The following is a 27,275-nucleotide window of genomic DNA, read 5'->3' on the forward strand; positions in this document are numbered from 1 at the left end:
ATTTATTATGCATCCCATACCACTTGTGGGTGGAGTTTGGAACCTCTTACCCGAGCACAACAACCCACCTTATGGGTTGCTGTTTGGCTATTTATAGTGCGTTGGAAAAAAAAAGAGATGGCGCTAGTGGTATTTTGTAGGGTAATTTGTTATAAGTGTAATTTGATGTCAACAGATGGCGTAAGCTGTATCTTATGGCCATTATTGACCAGCCAGTTGATAGTGTTCTCTTCTGCCAACAGATGGCATCAGCTGTCTTATTATTACTTCCGAATTGTATATAATTGTTACAATATTAATTCAGGAAAACTTGGCTTATTAGGCAAATCGGCCCTTGCATAGTAGGCTGAGAAGTGCGTTCTGGCTACTAGGTACGACATATATATATATATATATATATATATATATATATATATATATATATATATATATATATGTATATATATATATGTATATGTATATATGTATATGTATATATATATACATATATATATATATATATATATATATATATATATATATATATATATATATATATATATATATATATATATATAATATTACTAAAACAATTAACATCGTGTAGTGTACTCTATATATCAAAATATATTACTTTGAAATCCATATCATGCCCGAAACGCTTTGCGTAATAGTGGCTTTAGGCATTGTATGTATTAGGTCTATCTATAAATCTAAATCCATCAACTTTGTATCTTACCTTGTATGTATGTACCTTACCTGAATAAATATTTATTTATTTATATTTATTTATTATACTAAAAAAAATTGGGCTAATCTTATTACAAGTTCGCTACTTTTAGGCCGTCAGCTCGCTACTTTCAGCAACTTAGAAGTGGCAACGGTGAGTGTGGAGGTCCGCCAGTGTGGGTGAAGACCCAGGGGGGCCAGGATGCCGCTGCTGCTGCTGCTCCACTTGTCACCTGGGGACACATGTTAGTTGGTTCTACCTTTTTTTTAACTGGTTCTTTGGTTTAAGAGCCCAACTCATTCTCCTTACATGATAGTACTTTGAGTAATTATTTGGTCGAAAGTATAATTATGATGTGATGGATCAACAGATAGTAGAGTTTTGTGCTTTCAGTTTTACTCCAGAAAAAATATAGCTAAAAACCCAAGTATTGCCAGGCCTAGTGTAGCACATATATGCACAATATTGGCTGTATAATATAGCTAATAATGCATATATTAAGATGGTATGTAGAAAAAGGGTCCAATAGTATTCGTTCTCCACAATCGAAAATCCCGGGCGGGACGGAAATGGTTGGGCACATTTTCTTTCATCTAGTGCCTCTGTTCACCTAGCAGTGAGTAGGTACTCAGGAGTTAGTCAGCTTAATGTGGGGGTTGGCATTCTGGGCGAGGTCAGTAATTCAGCCTGGGGGAGGGGGCTCGATAAAAGGTCCCCCTTATATACAAATAAATAAATAAAAAAAGTATGAATACACTCTGGCTTCCTGTCCCCCAACACAATGAATTATAATTATTATTATAAGGGTTAGGATTGCTAGAAAAAGTTAGGTTAGATCTTATATTTATGTTGGTGACAAAATGTTTCTGGTCTCGGTACAGCAATACAAAAATTCTACTCTCGAGATTTAGATTTGGAGTTTTTATTCAGGTAAAGGTACGTACATTGAAGATGAGTTACAAACTTGTTGGATTTAAAGTTAGTTTAGTTCATTTATTATGCACCCCATACCCATCTTGTGGGCGGTAGTGGAAAGGGTTACAGAGGCACATAATGGGCTCAGGGACTGAACCCCACGATTCATTTAAAGATAGAGCTAGTACATACAATACCTAAAGCCACTAGTATGCATAGTATTTCGAGCAAGGTGAGGGGGGGGGGAAACACTTGGACTAAAACTTAATAGTAATTGAGCTTAAAGTATAAATTGTGTTGACAAAATAAAAAAAAAAATAAAAAAAGGGGGGGGGGGGAGTGGCAGAAAATAGCAATTATACAAGTTGGTCAACAAATGGCATTGTTTAAAATAGTAAGACATGGTTGACATTTAGGGGTAAGGTAGGTTACATAGAGTTTATTAGGTAGTATTTAGTTTTTTATCTTAAACTGGTTGAGAGAGGTACAACCCTCTCAACCAAATAGTTACTATAAATACACTACTGTGATTTTACTAGGATGGGTTCGAGATTTAAGGTGCCGGCACCTTTTCCACTTTATTGATGTGCTTCTTGAGGTATGGGCACCATACAACCACTGCATATTCTACTTTTGGTCTGTGAACATTGTAAACAACTTTAGTATTTCATTATCCATGTACTGTATTTATAACCAGTTTAAATTGGAAAGTGCAGCATAGGCGTCTCGCACAATATCCTTTATGTGCTCCTCTGGTGACAATTTAATGTACAGAACCATCTCTAGATATCTTTCCTTGTCCAAGTTCTTTAATGTCTTTCTACATAATTTGTAGGTTGTGGTATATGTTCTCTTTTTTTTTTTATTACATAACTTGGCATTCAGTCACATTTTTTTTATTTACATACAGTATACAAGAGCTCTTACATTCTTGTAAAGCCACCAGCATGCATGGTGTTTCATCAGGTCCTTAATCCAAATTTTTTCCCAAGGAATACGACCCATCAAATCGTTTTAACAGCCAGGTACCCATTCACTGCCGGGTAAACAGAGGCTACCGTTAAAGATTGGCATCTGGTCAATCCTCCCCAGCCAGGATATGAACCCAGGCCAAAGTGCTCGCGAAGCACCGGGCGAGAGTTTTACCACTATGCCATGGGAACGGCTAATATAATTCCATCTGCCAAATGTTGCTACATTCGCATGTTTTGTCCACGTCTTCTTAATTTAAGTCTGTTTTCCCTAGGAATTCAGCATCAGCAAACATACTGTATTTGTACAAGTCTGTATCCCCCTCTGGTTGATTGTTTATGTAGACAATGAACATTAGTTGATAGAACTGAGCCCCATGATACTCCACTAGTAAAATTTCTCCAGTGTGATACATTGCCTCAGATGTATCAGACTTAACACTTTTTTTTCAGTCAGAACATTTTTCATCCATGTTAGAAGTAAATTTCATCTAGATAAATTCAGGCAAGTCTTCCCGTCACACTTCCACGATGTTCCAGCTTCAAGAACATCATTTTGTGTGGGACTCTGTCAAAAGCATTTTATAGATTCAGATAAATGCAGGCAACCCAATCATCTTGTAAGATGTTTGTGGCTCTTTCGTAAGAACTAAATAGATTTGTTATACAGGATCCTGTTTGAAAACCATACTGTGCTTCATTGTCATTTCTTTCCTAATTTTGGGTAAACTAGATTGTACCAGGTATATGGTATGTTAGGTGTCTGAACAGTTTGGCACAAGTAAGTAAAACATTTAAATGCTGTAATTTCTACTGGTATGTGTGTAATTACCTACTAAATTGTAATTAAAGTGTAATGTGTAATTTCCTGTGTGCAAGAGTAAGTGTGCAATCTTGGCATAGTTATAAGTGTGATGTAAGAAACTCAAGGTATTTTAGAAATCATTTTATTTAAACATTATTTAACAGACTTTTGAAATTTGAAAAGTGCAAGAGTTAGAGGTAACAGACGCCCACCATCCCACCCAAACTCTTAATATACTCAACATTTGGTCAATTTTAGAATAAATAACACAGATGGAATTATGATTTGTGATTAAGTAATGTTTTCAAAGGGTTCCACATAATTCCATAGCCACAAAAGTTTAAACAAGTAATTATATAACCAAAAAAGCTTATGTAGTGGTAAGCAACAAAGGGTTCCACATATTACATGGCAACAAAAATATTCGTAAGTGAATATACATTAACACAAATGTTTCCAAAAGTGATCATCTTGCCACAACACAGTGCAGGATTAAAATGGCAAATTATAGTAAAAAAAAAGAAGTGTAAATGCCCTACATTTTTAGCATATTTTAACCAACTGAAGAGATCCATCTCAGAGCATCAACCTACAAATAGATATTAACCCAAAGAACTTAATATAGCCATAAAGTGGCTTAAGACTTTATTATAGAGATTTAGTTTGGGATCACAAGGAGAAATTGACATCTTCGTGTGCTGCGGTTGGATGGCACAATATACAGTACTGTATAATGGTTTCATTTGGTTTCATTAATAAACTATGAATCATAAACTCCTCAGCTCCTGTTTTCTCTGTTGTAACATCTTAACAAAACAAAAAAATTGTCCTTCACGTAAAAAGATTTATTTACATTATTTTTTGTAAGAAACATTTTTTTTGTGATCTCAATTTAAATTAATATATAACATCTTATAAATTCTGGAAGAGTGAGCGAATGGACCAGGGACACACATCATTAGACAGCATGAATAAATGACTTTTAAAAGTTAAGTACTGCAATTTGATTCTTGATCATGTTAGCAATTCTGATCTTGTCATGTTTAATCATATATTTACATGTTATTAAAACCATCAGTTAAACTTTCATTTCAGTCACATATATAGTACCACAAACAATGTGTTTTCACAGTGTTCCCCCCTTTTTTATTTTTATTTTTTCTCAACACATTTTATATTTTAATCTCAATTAGTATTAAGTTTTAGTCTTTAGTGTTTTTCCTGCCCGAAACGCTATGCGTACTAGTGGCTGTACAAGAATGTAACAACTCTTGTATATATCTCAAAAAAAAAAAAAATAAATAAACAAGTGATTATTACTATAATGTTCTGAGAATGACATCAACACTTCAGCTAAAACAAATATCACTTGAAAATATGTAAGTTACTGTATTTTGAGTAAAAACTTTTGGATTTCTCAATCGATTGTATCTATATTTCCACCTGTATTAAATATCCTCAATTTTGTGTCATTGTTAATTGTTTTTAGATTATACAAACGTCTTTCATCACATAATACTTTAAACACACAGTTTTGGTTTACTACTCACTTTATAAAAGCAGAGAAACTTTTGATCTACTAAAACATAGTCTACCCAAAATATTCTCCCACAGTGAATACTACAAAAGGAACCCACCATGTTAGAGAACTCTACACTCATCTACACTTAATTATAATTACTTATACAAGTACTGTAGATATTGATATTCTCATTGCTTATAGAAGTAGTGTTATTATTTACAAAAGTTTCCGTATTGGGAAAATCTTGGGTACCCAAAACTTGGAACAATAAGAGTAAAGTACAGTAGCATTATAATAAACAATACATGAGTATGTTAACTCTGCAAATAAGTTATATTTTAGGAGCACAGTACAGTACTCTCATTTGCACAGCTGAATTCAAACTTGCTGTGTTAAGTGTTTATTCACTACATAGATAGTTTATCCAGATGTACTTGCATCAGCTTTCCTTATAATAATGTGCATACATACAGAGATAAATATACTTATCCAGTCATACACCAAATGACTAACTATCCATGTGATAAAGATCACACACATGTGACACATTAACAATTTAATAAATGCATTTGCAGCACAGAAATTTTCTGTTGAAGTAACAAGAATTAAAAACAAATATTTACAAAAAAGAAATGAGACGCTATTAAAAGCCAATACTGAAATAACTTCGACAATTTGCATATTTTGTTTTTAATTATAATAAATATGACCTGGCTGCAAAATTAATTCCTTATCACTATGTCGTGTTGTTAACCACTTTGTATAAGGCATTTCTAACATGCTCCTCAAGCTATGTCATAACATACTTAATCTTTACCAATTACGGTATCTTGATACCTGTATTTGATTGCAGTAATCACTGCAGCATTAAAAGCTTTCATTATCTCAATAAATCACAAACTCTGACTTCCCATGACAATGTCCACACACTATACCAACTTAACATTACAATGTTGGTTTGGTATTACTGTACACTCGAGTAGGGCATACCGTGGTAATGGCCAGTTAGAACACATTTCGCTAGTGACCTGACAGGCCAAACTTAACTTTTATTATTTAGTATGCCAGTTCTGACTAGATGCTTTATCAAAACTAAGTACGGTAGTTTATCAGATAAAGGTTCATTCATGCCATGATAATGGCTGAATTTCCCATAAGACAATATGGTAAAGATTTAACAGATCTCTAATTCACAATTATAAAATATTAAATATTCTCTATCATGAGAACATTAATATAAAATATTCATCATCTCATTCAATATCTTTGTGAGCTTTACCAAATTTTGTAGAAGACAAAATATTTTCAGGTAAACTCGGGTAAAAAAAAATAAAAATAAAATAAAAGGAAAATAAAACATGTAGATACAATATTCTTGTGTGTACAGTAGTTGAACAGGCAACAACACACTTCATTGAAGATGTTTGTTACCAAGTCTTGTATGTTATCTTTAGGTTATCTTGAGATGATTTCGGGGCTTTAGTGTCCCCGCGGCCCGGTCCTCGACCAGGCCTCCACCCCCAGGAAGCAGCCCGTGACAGCTGACTAACACCCTAGGTACCTAATTTACTGCTAGGTAACAGGGGCATAGGGTGAAAGAAACTCTGCCCATTGTTTCTCGCCGGCGCCTGGGATCGAACCCAGGATCATAGGATCACAAGTCCCGCGTGCTGTCCGCTCGGCCAACCGGCTCCCTATATGTGTTCATATAATTCTTACACTTCGGCTTTCTTGTTAAAGGATCATTTCTTGTATTCATTATAGGGTCCCGGTATTACAGTCGGGTTCATTTTTGACTCGCAATCGGGAATTCTTGGTTCGAATCCCATGTAGGACAGAAATAGTTGGGGTGCATTTCCTACCACCTACAATCGGGAATTCTGGGTTCGAATCCCATGTGGGATAGAAATGGTTGGGTGCATTTCCTACCACCTAATGATCTGTTCACCTAGCAGTAAAGCTTCTGACTAGCTCCTGACCCAGGAGTCAGTCAGTTATTATGAGGTGGTCTCTACGTTGGGGAGGACCTCCATATAAGCCTAACATGGACTGTATATATACACTGACTGCCTGTCTCTTGACACAATGAATTATTATTATTTTCCTCATAAATTCCGAACATGACCCATAGAGATTTGTGAGCCTTATTAAATAAATTTTATAACTAATTACATTTGTATAAAATTCTGTAAACAGTGATAAGAAACACCAGTACTTAATGGGTGTTGTACAAAATAAATATACTGTATATATATATTTATTTATTTTGGCATTGAAATGAGGTAATCTTTGTTACTCTGATGCTGGTTGTTGCTAATACTGTACTGTCAGGAATGAGCACACAGGTGGTCTGACACATCAAAAAACCTGCTATATACAATTATATTTCTATTTAACTATTTATATACAGATGTGATTAATCAGTATTTTATGCCAGTGTGTTTGTTCTACAGGATCCAGTACTAGTGTTCATCTCTTTTGATGTCAGTGTATTGCTTACCAAGATTAATGGAACATAAAAATACATCAGGACAAATATCTATTAAATTGATTTTTAATCCCTAGTTCTTAAAATTGTCTTGAAAGTAAATGTGCAACTTTTTCAAACTTGTAATAAGGACTGATTTAAAGCAACACTAATTCAGTGTTTAAGAAAATGTCAAGAAACTAGAGCTCCTTTTTAAGTTTATTGTGTTGGACAGCAGAGTGAGTACTGGGAGTCGGTGTGCTGAGAGGAGGCACGCTGGAAGCAGGCGTACTGGGAGCATCTTTTGTGTCGTTATTGGTAGTTTTTTTGGGTGCCAGTTTGTCCATCTTCTCCTTCCTGTGTATCTGGTACTCTACAATCAGTCTACATGTCAGCATGAAGAAGAACACCTGCAATGTACCAGGTAACCATTACATTATATTTCTTTACAATACAAATCAAATATGGCATTATATTCCCCTTCACTGTATTATGAAAAGTATAAGTGAAAAGATACACATCTTCAGTTTACTTAAAATACAGATGTTTTGGAGACATAACTTGATCATCAGTGCTAAAAAGAGAATACATACAATGCTGGATTAGCTAAAAACATTAATATATAAATCAGAATTATATACTGTACTCATTAGTAATAATAATTCATTGTGTCATTGGACAGGCAACCAGTGTATGGTTAGACACGTTAGGTTTATATCGAGGTCTCCCCCCCCCCCCCACACACACACACACACACAAGATGCAACCCCACAACAGGCTGAATCACTCCTCGGTACCTACTTGCTGCTAGGTGAACAGATGCATTAGATGATAAGAAAGGTACCCAACTATTTCTGTCCCATTAAATGAATTAAAATTACTAAAAATTTAAAAACTAAACTAAAGTACAGGTATATACAGAATAAGACGGTCTATATACACAAGAAAGGAAATTATAAAAACTCAAGACCATGCTTCAAATATGATGATGATTAATGCCTAAATAACAGAGTTGAAGATTTAAAGCCATTCAACTTGTCTCATTCTGGTGACTGAGATATTGTACTGTACTCTTCAAGGTGTTGAGTTCAAGGTGAGAGGAACAAGAAAACTGAACAGTGAAAGGGTGACCCTTATTGTCACTGCGATCTCTAATAGTAAAGGATGTGCATTGAATAAGAGGCAGACCAGTACAGTAAGAAATATGGTATTTCTTAGTGATGACATTTGTTCCGACTTTTAGGTCTCGGATAGAATAAAAAATTAACACGTGGGCTCATTGAGGATATGTTTCTGATGCTTTTCAAAATATTGTATTTTACTGGAATATATCTGCCTAGTAATTTTAAAGATTTGGTTAAATATGTACAGTGAATTAAAAGCAATCACAATTTGCAAAGATGATTAAGACTTTCCATACACCTGAACTGTATGGGTCAAGGTGAATGGAATGTTTATTTCCACAGAAATGTGGATGGCAATTTATGATTAAGAATTTTTATGACCTCTAATTCTTTTGTGCTACTGCTCAAAAGATGAGTATGGGGTGCACAATAAACTGAACGTGAGGTTGTGTTCACCTCACAAATTTTGGTCAATTTGCATATTGGCCCCATAGCATATTTGGTGCTAATATAACTATAGTAGATCAGCAGCATAGCCCAAAAAAATATTACCCTTGGTGTTATCTATTCAACAGTTAGGTTTACTGCCTCTTTCAACACGAGATCAAGATACTGTAAACAGTAAATAATAAAGAACTAAAAATAGCACCTTGGTTGACCCTATTTTTTGAGAATTTCATGGCCACTTTATAAAGAGAAGAGAGCTGCTTTGTGAGTTTGTAGTTCTGAGCAGTTTCCAACCACTAAGAACTGCATTGTGTTGTACAGTAACCAGTTTTGCATGCAAATTAATTACCAGTGATGGAGCTAGTCTCTCAAACTTGTCGCCCACCATCCAATGGTTGTAGGTGGCGAACAGCATCATCACTGCCAGCAACAGGTTTGCCCACTGCTTGATTCGTTCTGAAATGAGAAGTTATAACTTGAGCTTGTCAAGTGTATTTTTGTATCTGTGGCAGATTATTGTCCAGGAGGCTTAGATTGGAGAAGGGCAATTATATTTAGTACAAAATCACATTAATATGTAATGTTTATTCCATTTATCAATATCTAGGCAACTGAGTATATATAAAGGTACAGTAACGGTAAATCAGGTAAATAATACTTCTCAATATATAGCATCAAACTAACTAGTAATCTATGTTTAACATTGTATCTTATTGTGATATTCTAATGTCACAATAGCTACCTTCACACTGACATCAATATATATTTTCATGCTGTGATATTAATAAATTGACTTGTACAGTGACATCATGAAAGGGTGGAGGATCTCAATGCAACTTTTAAAATGCTGAATAAGTTGGAGGATTTTGATCTGGACAATTTCTTCAAGAGGTCATATGTAACACAAACAAGGAGTAACGGTTTCAAGCTCAATAGTCCACAATGTAGGACTGAGAACTGGAGATGCTTTTTCACCCACAGGCCCATGGAACTGCCTACTTGCCAAAGCCTTAATTTGTAATGCTAAAACTGTTAAATTTTGAAATCCAACTGGAAAAGATCATCAAGGGAAATGGGAAGGGACCTTCGACAAGCCACCGGCTTCCGTCGTGTTGAATTTCAAAATATACAGTACCTGGAAAAGATCATCAAGGCAAATGAGGGGGACCTTAGACAAGCCACCGGCTTCCTGTCTTCATTGAGGCCACTAGGTTAGTGGCCCTCAGGTAAATCAGGTATATATTATGTATAGAGATAACATCTATAGTGAGGCTTTAAGTGGCCTGTATAGTGAGGCAGGCTGGCTGGTGGCCGAGTCCATTTGTCTGGTAAGACAGCAGGGCTGAAGCAGCTCAGAAACTCCTGGCTGCTCTGTGGTGATGCTCTGGAGATGTTTGATGCTAGCATCCGGCCGTCTTGTATATCTGAGGCACGTACCAATGCTGCTGGGTGATTGGTCGAGAAGCAATGGCTGGTCTAGAGCAATATGCTGATGTCAGTGATACATATATAAATACAGTACTGCAGATGTAGGAGTAACAGCTATAAGCATTGCAGTTTCTGGTGTAGCTGCTATAAATCCACTAGTCTAAGTTTAATCACTTGTTCCTTAACTGTTGTTTTCCTTCTGATGCAGAAGAGAAGCAACTTGGGTTGGATCTGCTTTATCTGCAATGTTTTCAAACAAACTTCCTGCTTTTCTTCTCACTTTGATGAATGCATCCCTGGCCCTCTAGTAGTCCTGTATATCAACTGGTCCTTTGTCAGACTTCTATCTTCTAGTGTTCTGCTAAAAAGTGTATCCTTACTCCCACAAGATATTCAAATGCCTTTACACAGTGATCATTTATTCCCATGGGGGCTTTAAAACTGCCTTCCTTTATGTCTAACTGATTCAAAGTAAATACCATGCTAAGTTTGGCTGGTACCTCATTACCCCTAATTATTGTTTGCTTAGGAAGCTTCTTGTAGTCACTTCCATGAATTTAGCTTTTCATGTATCTGTAACTCCATGGGGTTCCCTATTCAGAAGTACTGTAGATATAATGGAGTAGGTGACAGTGACTTACTGGATGGGATAAAAGTGAGGCAAAAGCCACAGAGGACCTCTAAGCCACCCACTGTCCGTCGGTACCACTTGGAGGGGATCTTGAACTCAAGGGTCTGGGATAGAGGGAAGACCTTGCTATACCGTGCGAATTCCTTCCTCTGAAAACGACAAACATGTTTCAACTCAACAATAATATATTTCAATACAAAAGCAATATACTGTACAGTAATTCAATACCACAGCAATACAATTCAGTATTAGTAATACAATTTAGAACTACAGTATGGTGATGCAATTTTGTATTGCTGATACAATTTAATATTGTATCTATACAATTAAACAATGATGCATGAACCTCAGTGATGCAATCTATATGTATAAGAGAATGTTTTTGTCAAAAGTTGGAGGCTAGCGGCTTGGGGCTAGTCTCGCCCAACCTTGCAGGGAAATGGTATAGGCTGGTCAAGGTTGGCCTAGGTTTAGAAATATTAGCAATTACTGTATAGAGATCACTGAGCGACTGTCATGGAGTCGAGCATGAAACATTTGTTTTTCTATAGTTTTTCAGTGTTTTGTAAAAAGAATCCTGAGAAGGGGAAAAGGAGGGAAGGGCGAGGAGAGGAGGGGGGCAAGGGAGATGGGGGGGGGGAAGGAGATCCAGGTGTAGCTGGGTGGGTACCCTTCTACATGGACCATACATAAATGGAAATGGCTATCTGTTCAAGATAGCCATTTCCCCCGCCTTCCCCTCCATAACAAGGAAGGAGGGGGGTAGGGTGGATACCCCCTCCTTCCCTCCATAACAGGGGAGGAGGGGGTAGGGGGGGGAAGATGTGAAAGGGGAAAGGGTAAGGAGATGAGAGGGAAAAGGTACCTTGGAGTAGACAGCTGCTATTGGCTGCATCCTGTGTGTGTGAGAAATATATAGAGAGAAGATGGAAGAAAATAGGTTAGGAGTCAGTAAATTAGACAACCGACAGTTAAAAAGGCAGGGTCCAAGAGCTCGATTCTACAGACACAAATATCAAATATACCGAATACCACTTGTACCGAATCTAGAATATGGAACAAAAAGGGGTGATATGACCACTACGTACAAATTAGTAACAAATAGTGCCAAATTGGGGAAGAATAATTCTTGAAAGTGCAGCTTCAAGAACAAGAGGTCGTAGATTCAAACTAAGGAAATAAAGCTAACAACAAAACATTAGAAAGGTCACTTTGTAAACAGTGGTAGACGGTGGGAACTAGTGAAGTGGTGGAGGCCAAAACGTCCGTAGTTTCAAAACGTTATATGACAATAGTAAATCAAATCAAATCAAAGTACTGGGAAGACAGGACACCACGAGAATAACTCGTCTTGTAACTAAGGTAATTACGCACACTTCCTCCCCCTGCACCGGGTTGTGACACAACAGCTAAGTATAGTTCAGCTGACAGACACCAGCTGGACCTCCCACCCCACAACTATGGCCTGCTCTCTCCTCCTCTACACCTGCTAGTACTTGCCTAGCTGAGCTTGCGGGGGTTGAACTTTGGTTCTTTGGTCCCGCCTCTTAACTGCCAATCAACTGGTGTATAGATTCCTGAGCCTACTGGGCTCTATCGTATCTACATTTGAAACTGTGTATGGAGTAAGCCTTCACCAAATCACTGCCTAATGCCTTCCATCTGCTAACTACTCTGACAATTAAAAAGTTCTTTTTAACGTCCCTGTGGCTCATTTGGGTACTAAGTTTCCACCTGTTTCCTTGTTCGCGTACCACCCGTAGTAAACAGTTACAGTATCTTTATCAACCTTGTCAATTCCTCTGAGAATGTTATTGGTAGTGATCATGTCCCCCCCCCCCCACCTAATTCTTTTGTCTTCCAGTGTCATGAGGTTTAGTTCTAGTAATTTTTTCCTCGTAACTCATGCCTTTCAGGTCGGGGGGACTAGCCTGGCGGCATACCTCTGAACCTTTTCTAATTTCGTTTTGTGTTTGACTAGATAGGATGGTTCTTGCTCCACGCTGGAGCCGCATGTTCCAGTATTAGTCTGGCATATGAGGTATACAAGGTTCTGAATGATTCCTTACACAAGGAAATACTGCCTGCCCTTTGACTGCCTTACACAAGTTTCTGAAGGCAGTTATTATGTTCGCCAGTCTTGCGAATGAAGTCACGAGTGTATTGCGCGTGTATTGCCATAGGCAGGGAGTGCCTATGGCAATACATAAACACAGGCAGTTATATTTCAAGAGAGACGACATACGGAACCAATGACCTGGCACACGGGTCCGTCTAATTACAACAAGCTACACAAAGCTTCCTGGCAATACGTTAGTAATGAATAAATATGATATGTTAGGCTGACCTAACCTAGCCTAACCGACGCTTGGATCGTCGACTTGATTTGGCGTCAGCAGCTCTTTATTTTCGTCTAATTTCTATATAAAAAGATACTTTTTCAGATCAAAATTGTTTTTCGTGTTGTACATTCAGCACCAACATTATAATGAGTAAATATATCATATTTATTCATTACTAACGTATTGCCAGAAAGCTTTGTGAAGCTTGTGGTAGCCTGTGGTAATTAGACGGACCTGGCACACATCCCCAGGAAGCAGCCCGTTGCAGCTGTCTAACTCCCAGGTACTTATTTACTGCCAGAACAGGGGTATCAGGGTAAGAAACTGCCCATTTGTTTCTCCCTTGGCCGGGAATCGAACCTGGGCACTTAGGACTACGACCATGAGCGCTGTCCACTTGGCAATGAGATGTGTATACCAAGTAAACTTAGTTACAGGATGAGAGCTACCTACGCCCGCAATGTTCCGTCTTCCCAGCACTTTTTATCATATGATGCTTCGAAACTACTGACGGGTTTGGCCTCTACCATTTTCTCACTTAACTTGTTCCCACCGTCTACCATTCTGTACACAGTGTGTGTGTATACTCGCCTAGTACCTGTACCTGCCCGAAACGCTTTGCGTAATAGTGGCTTTAGGCATTGTATGTACTAGCTCTATCTATAAATCTATAAATGTTTGTAAAACCTCTTGTATGTATGTACCTTACCTGAATAAACATTTATTTATTTATTTTATTTATTAGTTGTGCTTGCGGGGGTTGGGCTGTGTGTGTTTACTATTTGTATCTGCAGAATCGAGCTATTAGCTCTTAGACCCTACCTTTCTAACTAATTTATTTTTCCCCTATTATGTTTATTACACACATTTCTCTCTAACACACACACACACATCCACAGGAAGCAGCCTATAGCAGCCGTCTAACTCCCAAGTTCCTATTTACTGCTAGGTGAAATGGGGCATCAGGGTGAAAGAAACTGCCCATTTGTTTCTTCCTCTGCCGGGGATCGAACCCGGGCCCTTAGGACTACAACCCCAGAGAGCTGTCTACTCGGCCACGAGGCCCCGTATGCTGTGTGTGTGTGATATATGGGACCTTACACTGTGTGTGTGTGTGTGTGGGGGGGGGGGTAATTACACAGTGGGCAAGGATGTGTAGGGCTATAGACGGGTCTTGTCCCATCAAGACTTAACATTTTTTTTATTTTTCTTATTTTTGGTTTAGAATTTGTTTTGTTTTGGTGTTCTGAAATTAGGGAGTAAATTTGACGGATATGGTACGCCAGAATACGTGTGATACTGAGTTCACACGGCACATAGGTACTTAGGCCATTAACATGAAAATGTTAAACCTAACCATCAGTTTACTCCCGTCACGTAGGGTGCAGTCACACCACAGATCTCCAGTATCATCTATTGATACTGGTAATGGCTCAAGAGGGACACCACTTGCGGGCTATTCATGCCCGTGCCACCTCTTGGGTGGCTTAATCTTCATCAATCAATCAATCATCATCAGTTTATATTGTTTGCTAAAATTAGCTAATGTGGGGTACGTGGTGTGTGTGGTGGTGGTGGTAGGAGGCTAATGTGGGGTACGTGGTGTGTGTGGTGGTGGTGGTAGGAGGCTAATGTGGGGTACGTGGTGTGTGTGGTGGTGGTGGTAGGAGGCTAATGTGGGGTACGTGGTGTGTGTGGTGGTGGTGGTAGGAGGCTAATGTGGGGTATGTGGTGTGTATGGTGGTGGTGGTAGGAGGCTAATGTGGGGTATGTGGTGTGTACTCACCTAGTTGTACTCACCTAGTTGTGTTTGCGGGGGTTGAGCTCTGGCTCTTTGGTCCCGCCTCTATGTGTATGGTGGTGGTGGTGGTGGTGGTGGTAGGAGGCTAATGTGAGGTATGTGGTGTGTATGGTGGTGGTGGGAGGCTAATGTTGGGGTATGTGGTGTGTGTGGTGGTGGTGGGAGGCTAATGTGGTGTGTGTGGTGGTGGTGGGAGGCTTATGTGGGGTATGTGGTGGGAGGCTAATGTGGGGTATGTGGTGGGAGGCTAATGTGGGGTATGTGGTGGGAGGCTAATGTGGGGTATGTGGTGGGAGGCTAATGTGGGGTATGTGGTGTGTGTGGTGGTGGTGTAATGTGGAGTATGAGGTGTGTATGGTGGTGGTGGTGGTGGGAGGCTAATGTGGAGTGTATGGTGGTGGTAGGGTAATGTAGAATATGTGGTGTGTATATATGGTGGTGGTGAGAGGCGGCCAAGCCGGCACCACAACTCACTCCCCTCCACGGCTTGCGTTATTAATATTGGCCAAGTTAAAACCAATGGTTAAACAGGACACCTGTGGGATATCTTGCACGTCTTTACTATCACAGAAAGACCTGTGGGAGTTTCCTTCACAAGGTCCTAGGGTTTAATTACAAGGTTATCGAGTGAGGGGAAAAATGGTCGCTGTGCACAGTGTAACGCTCCTCCAGGCACTACTTACGAGATCTTTATGGAGCTCCTTGCTGATCTTTGGAGTCAATTTGGTTGTGCCTACAAAAATAAAGAATATACCCAGTAATACAGAGAGAGACTTGAGTACTATAGAAGCCATGGTCGGTGGCTGGTAACTGTGGCTGGGACCAATGTTTGGCCGGGACTCGTGCGCGCGCAGTCACCACGCGTTCCTAACCCTGTTTTCAAGTTCTCTGAAACATTTAAACCAATAACCTTTTATTCTATTACGTTTAATTACGCATATATAACGATAATCTCTTTCAACTCCATCTTATGTCGTGTTCAGTCTTATCATCAGGTATAAACATCGTCTTGTTGGGGGGGAAGAAAATTTGCCGAGAGAGACGAACACTTTGGCTACTCAATATCGATCACATGCATTAAGTGCAACACATGGATGATATCAGTTGATCACAGGACCTCTGCAAACACTCGGGTCATAATTATCAGCTTATGTACTCATTCCTCCCATGCATTTACACAATTAACTTTGGAACTCGTACATTTTAGTCTTTAAAAAAGGAATTTTGTTCAATACAGATATTTATTTGCCAGGATTTGAATACCTACTTTGGTTCCCTGTAGCCCCTGGTCTAAATTCCTTCCTTAGCTTACTGTGGCCACTATTTCAGTATCTATTTTAACTCCTTTTTTCACGGTCCCAATGCCCATTTTAGCGTCCCCTGTTATCTTGAGATGATGATGAGGTTATCTTGAGATGATTTCGGGGCTTTTTAGTGTCCCCGCGGCCCGGTCCTCGACTAGGCCTCGACCTGTAGCTGCATTTTCAATACCTATTTTAGCTCCCTGTAGCCTTGGTTTCAATACCTAATTTAGCTCACTGTAGATGCCTAGAATAGTTGCCTAGATGCCTAGCAACAGTTGCTGCTTTCTGATCAGGTAGTTCAATTAGATCTAAGAACATGAAAAAGGGATTACATTCATTATCACTTTCACATTTCAAGTAAACTATCAAGGTTGTTTTAATGCTCAGGCTTGTTGATTCATCAATGAGAACATAAATTTTGCCATTTATCTGCTTGATACGCTGGCAAATTAAATTTTTCATATTAATGGCTGTGATTAATTATCTCTGTGGCACTAGTGCGGGATGCAGTCCCATTCTAATGTCAACACCATTTTGCTTTTGTAGTTCCAGTAAGCTAAAATGATCAAAGTATGGTCTGTCATTCTGCGCTAAATAATTTACCTGAGGGCTACTAATACTAGTGGCCTCAACGAGTACAGGAAGCCGGCGGCTTGTCAAAGGCCCCCCCCCATTTGCCCTGATCATTTTCAGCTGTATTTTAAAACCCAGCAGAGTTTTGGCATTTACATCTTCGACGTGTAGGCGGTTCCATGGGTTTTCAACCCTGAGTGAAAAAAAATCTGTTTTCAGTCCTACATTGTGGCTTGTAGATCTTTAACCCTTTGCTCCTCATTCGTGTTACATCTGACCTTTTAAAGAAATTGTCCGGATCAACATCTGATGAATAATATGCACAACGCGAAATTGAAAAAGTTATCTTTAGATGCGAAGCATTCATGGTATCACACAATTTTCCAAGAGCACTAGCTACATGTTCAACACGTAAAGGCAGTAGACTTTGAAATCTACATTCGTACTGCCTTTACTGTGAAGACCTCCGTTGTTACATTTCTTTTTGACGTAGAAAACGCTTATGACACCACCTGAAGATACAGCACTGTATTTCTCGACTACCGTTTTGTCTGAATAGCTACGTTGTTCAGTTGTCTCGACTCGACTATGGCAAGTGGGTTCATTTGATTTGATTGTTGCCGCCGGAGGCGGCTAGTTTATTGTGCACCCCATGCTCATCCTGTGAGCGGTAGCGCAAAAAGCATTACACAGGGCACAAAAGGTCTTTATCAGACCTCATCTTAAATTATTACATAAATAATTTTATCTATCCTTCACAGCTTAGTTACATGTCAGCTAGTTACAGAGAATGTTCTATTTCAAGAGCTATATATTTACAGCAAGTCATTATACATTAATGGTAGGTCTTATCGCTAATACATAATTATTTGAACAATGGAGGTATTACATATCCCCATTTATGATATTGGAGAGCATTTTTGATATTACATTATCAATGATATTTTAGATTAGAGATGCTCTCTTATCAATGATAAGAGAGCATTAATGATATTACAGACCATTTATGATATTGGGGGAGCTGCTGTTTATTATTAAGTGGGTCCAGATCCCACTTGCCCTTTGTTAGCGCCTGTCTCGCCGGCTTCCATTTCAGGGTTTGGTTCCGTGATACCATCCTTCCATGTTACTCGAGGTGTTTATGGATGTTTCAGCTCTGGCTAGGAGCTTCATTACCAGTGCTAACCAGGCTGCCTTGGGTCAGTGATAGGGCCCAATCCATCCTGCGCACAGTATGTTGCACAAATTTGCGGATACCAAAGAAGTACCAAATCATATATACGTGGAAAATACTGGAGGGCCAGGTCCCAAATTTGCACAGTAAAATATCAACATACAGGAGTGACAGATATGCAAGGAAATACTGAACAGAGCCACAGTAGAGTTGCCATAGGCACAATCAGAGAATATTGATCATCCAAGGTCCCAAGTTGTCCAATATTCTCCCAGTAAGTATAAAAAATATTGCTGGATCAAATGTGGAAATCTTCAATAAAAAACTGGACAGTTTTCTGTAAAAAGTGCCAGACCAACCAGGGTGTAATGGATACGTGAGCCTGCAGGCTGCTCCAAGTAACAGCCTGTTGGACTAAGCTCTCACAAGTCAAGCCTGGCCCCGGGCTAGGCTTAGGGAGTAAAAGAACTCTCAGAACCTCATCCAGGGTGTGTGACATGCTCTGAGAAGGATTTGGCTCCATCTGGGCTCTATGCGCCAGCTCCACTCCAACTGCTACCCAGTAGTTCATTGCCTGAACCATGGTGAAGGGGGTGGGGGGTCGCTTCGGTCCATCACCCTGAGAAGCTGGATGCATTGAGTAGTTCGGCTTCTAGTTTCTCAGGGTTTGGTTTTCTGTGTGGTTTGTGTGGAGGGTGTGTCCAACATTCTTAAGTATAGGTTATCTTGCTTCCGTCTCATTTCTATGGAGTAGACCATCAACAATGTATCTTTCTGTTGGATCCAAGACGTTGTTTTAGATTCTGCTACTCGGTGCAAAAGTTCCAAGTAACAAGGGCTATGGTGAGCCCGCAGTGGACTTACCTGGCACAGGAGCAGGGCTGTAACTGGTGGATCAGAGACATTGTTGCCCCGAGGTAGACTGAAGACTTCATGTTGGTGTGGAACTGGCACCTTCCCTCCTACACGGCTCTGATCCCCGATCATGAGGCCCTCGCAGTGGATGTCTTTCAAATGGACTTGAGGTAAAAGTGCATTTGCCTTTTCCCCACTGTTCATTTGTCTGTCCATTCTGGAGTTATTTATGTCTCCTTTTGGAACCCTGGTGGCCAGCTCAGCCATATTTCCGCAGCTCTGGATCTTTCAGCTGATCGGCCTGATAATGTACTTTGCTGGTTTAACCTCCTCAGTTTTGTAGTTTTTGATGCCTGTCGTCATTTGTATGGTGAGTGAGTGGCTGGTTTGGTGGTGTCCCACTTGCATCTTTCTTCATGGTGGCAGTATGAGATTGTCTCGCACACGTTTCACCATTGTCTCTGCCATCTTTCATTAATTTCAGTGAAGGCTATCCTGTCTTTTGTGTCTTGGTTGTTTCTAACTTGGCGGAACCGCTGTTGCTTGCATTTGATGCTGTTTTGCAAGTTGTCTCGTGTGTTTTTAACCTCCACCCAGCTCATTCTCTTAAGCCATCTGGGTCTCTTGATCAGGTGTTGGTTTTCCTCTCCTTACCTCATTTTATGGTTCCCCTTCAGCTTATATCTTTCTCAAATCTATGATTTTTGTTGGCTCTTGCCTCTGGCTGTAGGGTTGGGGGAGCTTCAGACTCTTCTTTGGAGGCAGGGGATTTTGTTCCTTTGGTCCAAGTGAACAGTTTGTTCATTGGCAGCAGCCTCCTTTTTGGGCAAAGAATGAGTCGATTAGCCTTTAGATGGGTTCATTGGTGATTGATGTTTAGTTGGTCCGGTCGAGGGTGCATCACTTGTTGTGCCCAGTGGCAGCTCCTCACCACTATCTGCCTCGGTAGATGCCTTGTTGGTTAACTGTTTCCTTGTTCCCCTGTTCCAAGGCTTGTATTTTCCAGGTCATCAAATCTAGCCTCCCAGCAGTCTACACTCAGGCCCATGATGTTCACAAGTATGCTGCATTAACTGCAATCTTCTCATTCCATTCTTTGTATACACCACATGGCATCCAGAGGTGTCGTGTCTGCTACAAGTATGGTAAAAGGAAGGACACCAGGTATAACTGCAAGTTGTGTGGTGTGGCATTGTTTGCTGCACCATGCTCCGGCTTGTATCATCGCAAGAAGACATTCTAGGTGGCTAAGCAGTAATGCTTACCCACTTATAAAACATCTGTTGAGCAACTTCACGAAATCTTTTCTTGGAGCAGGTGGAGGGGTTCTACCTAATGTTCAACTCGTGCTTTACAATCATCATTGGGTGGTAGGTACAGATATGTTTATTCATTTTTTTATACATATGATATTGTGGTACAAACACTTGTGAAGGAAGCAACACAAAAACGAATGATATGGTGTCGTAACGTTGTTCTTATATACAAATATTCCTTTAGAGCATTCTATTGTGAACAATTTGATACCATATTGAAGTTGAAAAAATATAAACATTGGAATGTGGTGGCCCCACAGGTAGCTCATTGGCAACGTGCGGCCTACCTTGTGGTGCGGGGCGGGCCAGCAGAAGTGTCAAGTGAGGTGGTGGTGGAGGCCAAAACCATCAGTAGTTTCAAAGCATTATGTGACATTACTGGGAACACCATGAGCATAGCTCTCATTCTGTAACTACACTTAGCTAATTACATACATTATGAATATGGCAAACATGCTTTTAAGTGAAAATGGGCCTTGGCCCAGACTCACAGGTAAAATTGATTCAAAGATAGCCTACAGTACCTGCAATGTAGCCGTCTCCAAACAACACTTGCTATATACCAGTAGTTGTAATGGCTTGGTACTGTCTTCTGATAGTTCCCTTCCCCAGTTGCAACAAACACCCAGTTGACCACATGGGGGTTATAAGGCAAGTGAGGCGGCACCACCACCCATGGAGCCTCAAGAGGAAGGTGTGGGTGACCAGGGTAATCATGTGCATCACACAAAATAAAAGTTTTGGAAAGAGTGATTAAGAATCAGATTTCCAGTTTTTATGGAAAATAATAAACGTCACAACCCACGACAACATGGATTTAGAGTGGGAAGATCCTGTCGTCACAGTTACTCGACCACTATGACAAAAATCATAGGTCTTAGAAGAAAAGCAAAATGCAGATATTTTATACAGACTTTGCAAAGGCATTCGACAAATGTGACCATGGTGTGATTGACCATAAAATGAGGTCAATAAGAATAATTGGTAAAGTGGGGCATTGTATTTTCAACTTTCTGCCAAACATAATACAGAGTGTGATGGGCAATCATATAAGATTGATTGATCATATGGCCAAGTGCAGTGAAAACTCTGAACGCCAGGGCACAGTCCTTGCACCACTGCTATTTCTCATTCTTATCTTAGATATAGACAAAAATACAGCTTCGTGTCATCCTTTGCAGATGATACAAAAATTAGCATGAAAATTGCCTCTGTAGAAGACACTGAAAAGCTACAGGCAGATATTAAGTCTTCAATTGGGCAACTGAAAATAACATGATGTTTAACAGTGATAAATTCCAAGTACTTGGGGTATGGTGGAAAAAAGGAACTTAAATGAAACACAGGACACAGGTGGAAACAAAGTACCCAAATGAGCCACACACATTACAAAGAACTTTTTCAGTGTCAAGAGTAGTTAACAGACAGAATGCATAAGGCAGTGAAGTGGTGGAGGTAGACTCCATACACGGTTTCAAATGTAGATATGACAGCGCCCAGTAGGCTCAGGAATCTGTACTCCAGTTGATTGACGGGACCAAAGAGCCAAAGCTCAATCCCTGCAAGCACAACTAGGCGAGTACAATCAGATCTACTCATAGAAGAAAAATAACATGTAAAAGATCTGAGAAATGTGACGTCTGATGCTCTAACACTTGGTGAATATAACTGAGCAAATATAGCAGTGGCCAGGAAAAATGATATGATGGAATTGAGAACGTTCAAAATCAGAGACCCAACAGCAATGCTAGTACTGTACTATGTAAATCATTGGTGCTGTCCCATCTTGAGTATTACTTGGTACTCAATTCCCCTTTCAGAGCAGGAGATATCTCGGAATTGGAGGAAATACAGAGAACATATACGACACGAATAGAAATGATAAAACATCTAAATTATTGGGACCGTCTCAAAGCTCTCAACATGTGCTCTGGAAAGGTATCAAATAATATATACAATGGATGATCCTGGAGGGGCCAGGTCCCAAATTTGCATACTAGAATAACATATTGGAGTGACAGGTACAGAAGTAAATGCAGAATAGAACCAGTGAGGAGTAGAGGTGCCAGAAGCACATTCAAAGTACACTGATCATCAGGGCTCCATGGCTGCTCAACACCCAGCAAGCATTGGAAATATTGCTAGAACAAAGGTGCATGTATTAAAGAGGCATTTAGTAGAGTTCTTGCAAGAAGTGCCGGACCAACTAGGTTGTAGTGTACATGTGGGCTTGCAGGCTGCTCCAAGCAACAGCCTGTTGGATCAAGTATTTTGTGACAATTATTAGTGCTATAATGTGTGGTTTGCTTTGATCTCCCCAGCCTATTGAAAGAAGATATTTGTAAAGGTACTTTTTCTTTATGAGTAAGTCACTCAAGGCCCAATGTGACCAATGTCCTGGGGTGGTCGGAGTCAGGCAAGGAAAACTACAGGGGGTTGTTGAACAGAAAAATCATTAAATTTTGATTAACCCCAAAAAAAGTTATTATCATGCATTGACTTACAGGGTAATGTGGTTGTTATATGTTGATTTAAACTATTATTGTCTGCATTTTACATCAGATGTATAGATAAATTGTTACATATAGTAGTAGAATTATATCTTGACCCATGAAAAAATCCTGCTACTGTTTTATGAACATCTTATTATGTCAATTATGTCAATATAATAGTATGCCAATATGTTCATGGTATAAAATTTCATTATACATAATTACTTACGTATGCCAATTATGCTCATCAGGTTTTCACAACACTATATGGTTAATGAAGTATACTAAGTCAACCAATCATTTGGTCATAATACTGTAAATGAGGTACAGAAGGCCTATTGGCACATGAGGCAGCTCCTATTTACAGTATATCTATACGGTACTGTATGAGCTCTGTTATTAAAAGGCCTTTTGAAGCGTATATTTGGGTTCTGGCCAAAATCGTACCTGAATAATTTTTTGGCAAAACATTGCTATATCCAGACAGAAATTCAGACCGGAGATTAGGTTATGTAAATTTTCAAGGACTATACACTTCAAGATCTACAGTATCAAACAAGATGACAAAACACAAGGTAAGCTGAAGTCTGTTTTAAATTATATTTTTTATTTATAGTATAGAAATTCAAATTATGATGGTTGTGGTACAAAAAATGTGAATGTTAATTTTCAGACTTCCCTGATAAAAATTAGAGATGTCTGGCTTATTCAGTGAGGGGTCCTTACCATATAGTCGGGATAAGTGAGCTTAGTCAGTATAAATTGATAAAATACTCTGGAAGTGATTGCCTTTAGGCAACATGTATATACAAGATAAATACAGTGTCATAATTATTAAATCTTTTATTATACTTGGGTCAAGGAATACATTGTTATGTACAAGGCATAAGTCTAACTGGTATATCAATATTACTCATTATTTACAAGCTAAACAATGGATGAATAATTCATAAAAAAGTTACAATGAGGCACAAAATACAACAAGTAATTGTGTTAAACAATGAGGATGAACACAGCTCTTAACCACAGTGATGAACTACAGGATGAACCTCCAAGACTCCCTCAAGTAACAAGAAAAGGAAGTGCTTTACATATCAGCTGGCAACGTAAAACCACAATTGCACTTTGTCTTCAGCCTGCCTTTTACCATCACATTATAAAACACTCTACTTTTCGTTGCATGTAGCACTGTTACAGCTAACTCTTGCTCGGTTGTGATCATATCTTGAACAGTTGTCCCAATACACTTAAACCTTACCTTTTATTTTTCTAAGAGGTGCAAGTTGAACAGGTTTAATTCTTGACAGTGAATAAGCCCCCCCCTCCCCCATTCCTTGCTGCCAAAGACCTAATACATGTATTGAGCAAGGGGTGAACAGTCATATGGACAGTCATTATTAAGTACTCCTGTAGGCATCAAAATGTCAAATCCTCTTATGAAATAGTCCACTAAAACTCTGACCTTGTGGTAAAAATTAAGATAAGGCCCAGACTTAATTATAAGGAGTTTTGCACTATTGGAATCCCTCACCTTAAAAAATAGCATTTATTTCAACATATCACGAAAGTGGCTGAACCAGGGCTCTATTTGTACAGCAGTGTATACAAGTTTTTTTTCTCTTCCTTTCAGGAAGATAAGTAAAAAACCAGCTTTACTCAATTTCCTAGCAAAAGCATTATACAATGCTAACCCTCACCCCTGGTGTTGACAATAGCTTCAGTTCACTAAGTGATGAGACTTCATTGTTTCACTCAAAGGTGTGGTTAGGTTTGTGGTAACACGAGCCTAGTTGCAATGGCCTCCAACTCTTGGGATAAGGGTCAGCATGATATAGATAAATTGCTTTTGGCTGTACTGCTATGACAAGGCCCCAGTCAGCAAGCCAAGACTTTGATGATATACTTGTGTATTTTTGCTGCCAACATAGCAGCAACTGTGACAGCAAATCATCACTTACACTGTATTTCTGGTCAAATAAGTGTAAAAGAATAAAAATAATACTGAAGTGCAATCTTCTGATGTAATTAATTTAATGCTAAAGTGTATCACAATATTTTTCTTTATGGCCATGAATGACAATATTTTAGTTAAGTTTAAAGGCATGTAATGAGAAATTTTCATCAGCATATGAACATTCTCATACCATTTAGTCTTGTCATCCACTTGTCACTCACTATGGAACAAAGTTTGCCAAATAGTCCTTGAAGAAGCACTAGCAGAACTGACAAGAGTATCTCTGAAAGCACTAACCTGGACATCAGTGGATACACATTTAGTCCTCCTGTTAAATAGAAATTTGAAGCTAGGTAGCAGTGTTATGTTTAATTTCTCCAAAGCACTGCCACACTTGCTTCTGCAGATTATGAAGTAAAATTCGTGCTAGGCTAAGGGGTCGGCTACCTAAGAGTGCCAGCTTATCACATTTCAGTTAAATATAGTAATATGCTGCTACAAATGGCTACTGCTTAACCTGACAACTTCAATTTGTCTTTCCTTGCACTCTATGTGGAAGAGATCATGAATGCAAACTTAAGACTGGAAAAAAGGCATATATTACCTGATGTGCTATCCAAATTGCATCTATCACAATTTTCTTCAATATGAAAAGGAATCGCTTGTGAGAAAAGTGTCCATAGTGGCATATATGTTGAATGATATTCATATTTATTAAAAAAGAAAATCATCCAATTGATATTATGTTTTTTCTTCGTTGGTAAATAATGTATGTAGTATTAGGCAAACCACTTACACTGTTTATTACGTTCTTTCACCCTGTGATGGGAATGACTTCTGGTGGTGGCATAGGTGCTGTACCATCAGAACCCTCTATACAGAAACGTGCTTCATCTTCACTGTCTGCTGGGAATGACTTTGAAGAGCTCTCATTTCCCTGTCCACTACTATTACTACAGGCTTGACTTAAGCGGTCATCACTACTCCACTTTCCGTCAATGCTTTCGTCGCTCTCCGTCACGTGGACACCATTGATGTTTAAAGTTGAGGCAGTTGGAGGATCTGTGTTGATATCAGAATGAGAACTATCTGCAGAAGATTTTGCAGACAAGTTTGATTCTTGATGACTAAGCACTACTTCCGCCATTTGGCTCACATTCGCCGATCGCAAACCGTCGGGCTCAACATCGTCTGTAAGAAAATTAAGTGGGTGAATAATAATGCATTACTCAAACCATAATGTTTTTCTCACCCAGCTGAATGAGATGAATAAATATTAACTACTTCAAGGACTCTTTTTAAACATCTGCACATTGTTAATGCTTTATTTCTTACCATTATCCTCCATTAGCAAAATAAACACATACTGTACTGTACTTAATCACTGGAGGAAAAGATCTCCACAAAATAAATGCTAACTATACTCAATCTCTGAATTTGATCTACATACAATTTAATAATATATTTATAGAATAGACTGGGTTCCATTTTGCATTCTTTTCTCTTCCCTTCTCATTGCTACCGTGTAGTTTTGGACTTTTTCGTATTTATATTAGTTCCACTTGTTTTTTACGTGTGGTTCACAACTTCTTAAACCAGCCATTTTCAATCCTGTTTGTTTTTATATAAGAAACTTGATTGGCTTAATTATAAATTCATCAATTTTCTATACAGTACAATTTCCTCCCATTCTAATTTTTCCCAATGAAATCTAATGAACACCCTCAATTCCCTATGACATCCAACCAGTACTGCTAAGAATAGTAGTAGTAGGCATCCATCAGTCTCAAGACTTATGGATCAGTCCTGAGTTTCAAAATTGTGCAAATTGTTAATGAAAGTGCCCTTTCATTAACACTTTCGTTGACCCGCCGTGCACCTCAAGGTAGCCAAAGTGGTGCACGTGAACTCGCCACCGCATGCAAATGTTTATGTTTTTCAGCTTTCTGACCTCATTTTTCGTGTTGTTGTTCAATTTGGTATCAAATTGTTCACAATAGAATGCTGTAAAGGGATATTTGCATATAGGAACATGTAAGTTTCATTTTTCTATACTTTCAATGAAAACTCAATAACTTTTCCTTTATACATGTTTCTTTCAATGCTTTTGTCATGGATTGGATCTGTTCTTGATCAGTATCCATTTGGAGGTAAATTTGCAGTGTTTATATAACTGGTAACAACAACATACCCAAGATAAAATAACCAGAACGGGGAAACTTTTTGACTCGAGGGAAGGCTGCGGCTGTCACGAGCGAGGTCACGAGAACAGCGAGCCTCAAGCGTGGGTAGGCACCCACCTGGCAGGGATCGGGATGCCATGTGGGGTATACAGATAATGGGAAGAAGTTGGCGAACATTTTAAAATAAGTCCTTTAATATTCGGACAAGAAATGGAATTTCTATTAATTTTTAAAATATTGATGCCATTTGTGTCATGCTGCA

General features: G+C 39.0%; 2 protein-coding genes and 1 long non-coding RNA gene across 8 annotated transcripts in view; 1 reads left to right on the plus strand and 2 right to left on the minus strand.

Annotated features, from left to right (window-relative positions):
- The first annotated feature begins 858 nt into the window (after window positions 1–858).
- On the plus strand, window positions 859–26,119 carry LOC123767924 (uncharacterized). The gene is made up of 3 exons (XR_011223188.1): window positions 859–953; window positions 7,628–7,813; window positions 25,683–26,119. It is a non-coding gene; the product is annotated as an uncharacterized lncRNA (long non-coding RNA).
- On the minus strand, window positions 3,527–16,032 carry LOC123767923 (novel acetylcholine receptor chaperone). Its single transcript, XM_045758054.2, has 4 exons — window positions 15,846–16,032; window positions 11,030–11,168; window positions 9,310–9,416; window positions 3,527–7,799 (listed from the first exon to the last, which is right to left on the minus strand). The coding sequence occupies exons 1-4, from the start codon at window positions 15,954–15,956 to the stop codon at window positions 7,590–7,592; spliced, it is 567 nt and encodes a 188-aa protein (XP_045614010.1). The 5' UTR covers window positions 15,957–16,032; the 3' UTR covers window positions 3,527–7,589.
- LOC123767922 (SNF4/AMP-activated protein kinase gamma subunit) overlaps window positions 23,702–27,275 on the minus strand; it is a 246,500-nt gene continuing 242,926 nt past the window's right edge. For all 6 annotated transcript variants that reach the window (XM_069306620.1, XM_045758053.2, XM_045758052.2 and 3 more), the window contains one exon: window positions 23,702–26,021. In XM_069306620.1, the coding sequence (XP_069162721.1) occupies window positions 25,645–26,021 (377 nt within the window). In that variant the 3' untranslated portion in view covers window positions 23,702–25,644. The remainder of the gene's footprint in view (window positions 26,022–27,275) is intronic.

This window comes from Procambarus clarkii, chromosome 58 (assembly GCF_040958095.1).
Source record: "Procambarus clarkii isolate CNS0578487 chromosome 58, FALCON_Pclarkii_2.0, whole genome shotgun sequence".
In the NCBI taxonomy this organism is placed as follows: Eukaryota; Metazoa; Arthropoda; class Malacostraca; order Decapoda; family Cambaridae; genus Procambarus; species Procambarus clarkii.

Coding starts and splice junctions, on each gene's coding strand:
- LOC123767923 (XM_045758054.2), bottom strand. CDS start 15,956: ATGGCTTCTATAGTACTCAAGTCTCTCTCTGTATTACTGGGTATATTC. Junction 11,169..15,845: donor AGGAGCTCCATAAAGATCTC/GTAAGTAGTGCC, acceptor TGTCGTTTTCAG/AGGAAGGAATTCGCACGGTA. Junction 7,800..9,309: donor AGAGACTAGCTCCATCACTG/GTAATTAATTTG, acceptor GGTACATTGCAG/GTGTTCTTCTTCATGCTGAC.